Source organism: Diabrotica virgifera, chromosome 9 (genome assembly GCF_917563875.1).
Source record: "Diabrotica virgifera virgifera chromosome 9, PGI_DIABVI_V3a".
NCBI classification, from domain to species: Eukaryota; Metazoa; Arthropoda; class Insecta; order Coleoptera; family Chrysomelidae; genus Diabrotica; species Diabrotica virgifera.
The window spans coordinates 180654303-180660625 of NC_065451.1; the positions used below are offsets into that span (position 1 = coordinate 180654303).

Consider the following 6323-nt stretch of genomic DNA (forward strand, 5'->3'; position numbering starts at 1 on the left):
AAGTGTTTTTTTTACATGAGCTGGTAGTTGTTTAGTTAAAATATAATAAACAGTAAATACAATTTAATATAACAAATTATTATTCTATAAATTTCAGGTTGAAATGGTAATAACAGCATTAACTTCGGACAAACTAGAATTAACTGTAAATAATATTATTGTTCTTGGAAAAGATGCATATTCCTCGGTAGGTATTTACAACTATTTAACTTATTTAAAGCTATGGTCTTTTATTAGTCTTGTCTTTATTTTATTTCCACTTGTCTCTCATAATATGTTACAATTTTAAATTATTATTTAAAATCTTTTATTAAAAATAATATATTATGTAATTTGTAATATATTGTTCAATATTTGAACTCATATGTAATTATCTATATACATATATTATACATATATGTACTTAGATATATAGATAATTTAAATTTGTAACAGTCACGGTTCAATTACTAAATATACCATAAATATAACTTAAAATATGATAATATAAACATTCAAAAATATGTGGCAAATGTTTCCACGCCAAACATCACCATCATCATCATCATCATCATCATCATCATCATCATCATCATCATCATCATCATCATCATCATCATCATCATCATCATCATCATCATCATCATCATCATCATCATCATCATCATCATCATCATCATCATCATCATCATCATCATCATCATCATCATCATCATCATCATCATCATCATCATCATCATCATCATCATCATCATCAGTGCCGGATTTATATTGTTTACGAGTGTAGGCCACTTTATTTGCGCCGCCCCATGTACCTTACTAAAATAATAATTTTCCATATGTAGTAAGAAACGAACTAAGGTTGATCAAAATAATGAATTAGTCATTAGGAAGGGCTTAAGGAAACAATAATTACAATTTTTTACGGGACTTTTTAATAGCAAAATCATTTATAATATCATCATAGTTTATAGTGTTCATTATCTCTGCTTCTAGGTAGAGAAGAGCCAAAGAATTCATTTTTTCTTGAGACAATGAAGGCCTTTGATAATTTTTTACTCGTTTTAAACAGGAAAAACTTCTTTCCCCAGAGCAATTCGTAGCCGGAGTCGAAAGTGCGATGCGGAGAACTATATCTAAGTTAGGGTAAACATTAGACAGCGAGTGATTCCTCAAAAACGTTGAGAGACTGAGCAATGAGTTTGATCTAGGCTTCACTGCACATTCTGCAACATTACTAGAGGAAATGTAACTGTGAAAATGCACACATTCTTGAACCAAATCTTCCTCTAAATCATTGGTATAATATTTCACCAGCGACTGGGCTTTTTCGGTAACTATTTGTGTTGAAAATTCAGTAATTTTTGTTAAAAATAAAAACTTTTCTTTAAAGTTTAAGTAAGCATTATGCCTTCTCTCTATTTCAGCCCTCAGTCTATCAAGGATGACCAAAAAGGTGTCCACTCTGAAAAAATCTCTGGAGCCGTAGGGTGTTTCAGGTTCTTCATTCGATGTTTCATCCGTCATTTTTTTTCTTTTAGGTTGCCTCTTTTTTTCACCTTGATATTGCTTAAGAGCGCTCATCTCAATTGCTTTTTCTTCAAAATAGTCAAAGTTGTCTCGTTCTGCTATTGTAAACTCTACTAGAGATCCATAGAGATCAGATACCGTCAAAACATCTACAGATGAGCTCTGAATCTGAATACTCACTTTATTTAATCTCTCCAAAATAGCATTCCAAAATACGACCATGAAAGCAGTTTCAAGTTTTTCTAATTTAATGCGAATTCCTTTTGCCTCATTTCGCGGGACGGGTTTCTCTGTAGTGTCATTTTCAATAATTTTTAAAACTGTTACTACTTCATCCCAAGAATCTCTTAGACTTTTACAGGCATCTGCTCTAGCCGACCAACGAGTTAGATTCACTCTCTTGAGCCTCTTTCCTCTTCCTATCTCATTTATCAGTTTTTTCCAACGTTCGGTTGACTTCACGAAGAAAGTATATACCTCCTCCAGCAACATGAAAAAGCGGCAGGCTTCTGGACAAGACTCAGCGGCCAGTGAGAATCACTGATTTTTTCTTCAGAAGTAAGTAGTCGTTATGTGTTTTGTATAGATAATAGCGAGGCGACTCGAGCATAGCGTATGCAATCGATGCTTGCAAAACACTGCCGCTTTGAACTGTGCGGGCGGTTTGTCGAATGTCGAGCGCGGGTAGGAAATGGAGGTGGTTCGGCTCATGTTCGGCTGCATTGAGTCACTGCTCCCGCCGCGTCGTCGCCCCGCTGCTGTTATCCATCAGTCAGATACAGTCACACAATAATAGTATAGTAGATATTATTAGTATATTATTATGTAGATAAAAACGGTAAAAATACCTAGGATTGATAATTTTCGATATGTGAGTTTCTATGAGAATTTAACGTATTAGTATAAAAAACCATGAGACAACCTGTGAACTTGTTTGACCTTTATTCTCTATAATTAAGTGAGCTTCCTGTAAAATCTGCCGCCCCTAAGACGCTGCCGCCCATAGGCCGCGGCCTATATGGCCTATTGACAAATCCAGGACTGATCATCATCATCCTCATCAAAGTATTTTGTCTTGAAAGAAGTTATATGTTTATTTTTTTAGATAATCGCCAATGTTGTGATGTATGTTCTTGTTACAATACAATTTGTAATATCTTTTTCAAAATAATCCTTACAAACTAGTGTAAGTATAACTAAATATACATATTTCATTATGTTATTTTGTTTTATTTCAAATATTCAAAACAAAAGGTTTGTTCTTTTCAAAAAAAAATATGGAAGGCTGGGAAATTATCACAGATTGCCCGATCACAAGTTTAGTGTCGTAACCGTGTAACAAAAATGAGAACTTCTGTTGGAGTGAAAGTAAAGAGAATGATAAACTTTAACAGAAGTAGAAAAGAGAAAAAGAAATTGTAGCTAATTGAACACAAAGTGAGTTACTGTGACAAAAAATGAGGATAAAAAGAAAATAGTTTCTCGTTGGAAAAGCTGAAGTAATAAAATACAACTTTGGCAGTAGTATTTGTAGAGGGAAAATGATAAGAAGAAAGGAGTGAGATGAACTGATAATAGAAGTATGAATAGACAGATGCAAACTGAAGTGCCTTTCTCAAGTGATTCTCATCACTTGAGAAAGGCACTCTGCCGAAACAGCTGTAGTTACATAGTTGTAATTAATAAATTTTGTGGAAGTATAGAAAACAAAAGTTTTCAGTGTTTTATTGTGAGATAAAATGAACTTCCATCAAGTAACGGTCGAATCCATCAATTATTTATTTCCGGCTTATCTATCGCCGCTATTTCGGTATCGCCGTATTTCCCGTTCATATACTGGGCTAATCGAGGTTTTGGATTTTTGATGAGGAGAAGCCCTTAATTAATAGTGAGTAACGATTATCCAAGAACATTCAAAACTATCTCTATTAATGATGACAATGTCATTGTCAAATAATGTTTAAATCTCCATACCAGTGAGAATTTTACTACACGTATTTTGCCGTAGATTAGTAATCTACGATTTGCGGATGACATAATCCTGATAGCTACTGACCTACAAGAACTGCAAACCATGCTTTCAGAACTACACACAGAATCTTCTAAAATAGGACTGAAAATGAATTTAAACAAAACAAAAGTCATGCACTCCGAAGAAACGATGACAATAATAATCAAAAAAGTTATAGAAAAAGTTAAAGAATATATATACTTAGGACAAAAAATAATACTAAATAGGGAAATTCAAACGGAAGAAAAAAAAAGAAGAAGAAAGTTAGCATGGGCAGCATTCGGCAAACTGAACTATATACTCAGAAATCAGCAAATTCAACTACATCTTAGATCTAAAGTTTTTGATGCATGCATTATTCCGATATTAACATATGGGGCACAAACATGGACAATCATAAAAAAGAATATTAACGTACTCAGAGTCACTCAACACGCGATGGAAAGAGCAATGCTTGGCATACCACTTAAAGACAGGAAAACAAACACATGGATAAGACAGAAAACCAAAGTCACCGATGTGGTTCAAAAATCACTCAAATTGAAATGGGAATACGCTGGACATGTAGCTAGGAGCGATCTTAACAAATGGGACAGAACAATTCTAACCTGGAGACCATACAAACACAAAAGACCCAGAGGCAGACCTCCTATGAGATGGACAGATGATCTGAAACGAACTGCCGGGAAAAATTGGCTACAAGTAGCGTACAACAAAAAGAAATGGCAAGGAAGACTTAAAGAGGCTTATGTTCAGATGTGGACGTGAATGGCTAGACGAAGAAGAATAAGAAGAATTTGCCGTGCACAGAAAGAAAAAGTAGGGAAATCTGTAAAATATTTGCAGCTCCACTCTTAATTATATAAAAGTGATTATTGAAAATGATATTTTGCTTTATAAATAAAAATACGTAGTATTATAAAAAGTTCTTTGTTATACAAGTGTAAATATTTTTGCCTTCTTTGTTTGTTCGAGACCATTTGGATTATAAGTTAATGTCTAGATATCCAGGAAATTGTGGGTTATTAGACTAATATTCATGGACCCACATGTTTACCTAAACTCTGTCGATATTATTTATACTTGATTTCAAGCAAACTATATCTAGTTTTGTGCTAAACGCTTCAATACACATTAGTAATCAAAGTTTTAAAATTATATTATCGCAAACTAAAGTTGTTCAAATTTCACCATCATCTACTATCTTTTCTAAAAAGTTCTATATAACTGTATTTAAACCAGTACCTCAAACTTTTTAACCATGACAATCTCCTTCTTCGTATACTCCTATCTTATCTTATTTTCCCCAGTGTTATGAGCCTTGTCATTTCATATCGCTAGCCCCTTAATACGTGTCTCAGATATTGTAACTTTCTTATTTTTACTGTGTTGATTATTGCGTATCCCATGCCCTTCTCCTTCTTTAAGTGCCGTCTAATCGGACGTTGGATATCACAATCACTATCTTTACTCTATCTACCGCTGCTCTGAAAAGTGCTATAGAACTGCATTTAAACCAGTCCCTTAAATTCTTCAACCATGACACTCTCCTTCTTACTATACTCCTTCCACCTCTTATCTTTCCCTGTATTATCAGTCTTAGCATTTCATATTGCTGTCTCCTCATTATGTGTCCCAGATATTGTAACTTTATTATCTATATTGTGTTTACCATTTCTCGCAATACTTCCGTGTTCGTTTTCTTCTGTGTCCATTCTATTCTAAGCATCCTTTTGTAAAACCACATCTCAAACGACTGTAGCTTATTTATGTGGTCTTACTTCAATTACCAGTTGTTCTAAAGCTATTTTCTTGTCAATTTTATAATAAATTACTTTTAATGGGAAATAAGCTACAATTTTACCAAAAAAATGATTTTATTAACGTTTCGAAGCCCAAATCGGGTTTCGTTGTCAAAATACAAAATACTAGTAAAATAAACAAAAATGTTGTTCCTAAGTAAAAGAAAATTCTCCTAATAATTTACTTAATCTGACTCATTTATATCGGCAATTCAGACGTATATTATACATTTTAAAGTAGAAGACTTTAAAATGATATCGCCAATATGTATGAGTTGCGTTCCTGGGACGACTTTACTAAAAGATAGTTCATTCGATTACATGAAATCAATCCCAACTCAAGAATATCTGTCACAAAAAATCATAGCATGTGATCTGTCTTTAAAAAGACAACCAAATGCAACAATGATAGTAAAATTCTCGCGTTGGAGATTCCATAGTAAATCACGAGAGAAAACCAGGAAAAAACCTCGTGATACTATCCCGACATCGTAAGTATTTGGTCTTACATTTAATTTACTTTCAAAAAACTAATACCAAATTCTGACTTTAATATGTTTAAATTATAAATAATATTAATAATATATAGATATACAATAAGTAAGACTAAAATATAAAATTTATTGAATTCTTCTTTCAGTATGAGTAGCCACATATAGTCCTGAAAAATCAGATAGTAAAAACAGAAAAATCAAAGAAGCGGCTCTAATTATGCTAAATGAAACCAATTGTGTCGCAAATTCCTCGGTAGAATGCAGTAAGATGTGGTAACCCATACTGAAAGAAGAAGTCAATAAAAAGAAAATACCACAATTAGTAAGCTAATAACATATCGAGTTAGTACAAATTTTATATTTTAGTATTACTTATTGTATATCTATGTATTATTATACTCCAGGCTGTGGGTGAAAAATAGGTCGATTTCAGGATATAATTCAGGAATTTTTGAAACCTATCAGGTGTTTTAAAGGACGCTGCCAGGAATAACTTCTACTAAAATG

The 6323-nt window shown here is 33.0% G+C and overlaps 1 protein-coding gene across 1 annotated transcript; it reads right to left on the reverse strand.

Moving 5' to 3' along the window:
• Nucleotides 1–891: 891 nt before the first annotated feature.
• Nucleotides 892–2001, reverse strand: LOC126891593 (uncharacterized). Its single transcript, XM_050660771.1, has one exon. The coding sequence runs from the start codon at nt 1999–2001 to the stop codon at nt 892–894; it is 1110 nt and encodes a 369-aa protein (XP_050516728.1).
• Nucleotides 2002–6323: the final 4322 nt, after the last annotated feature.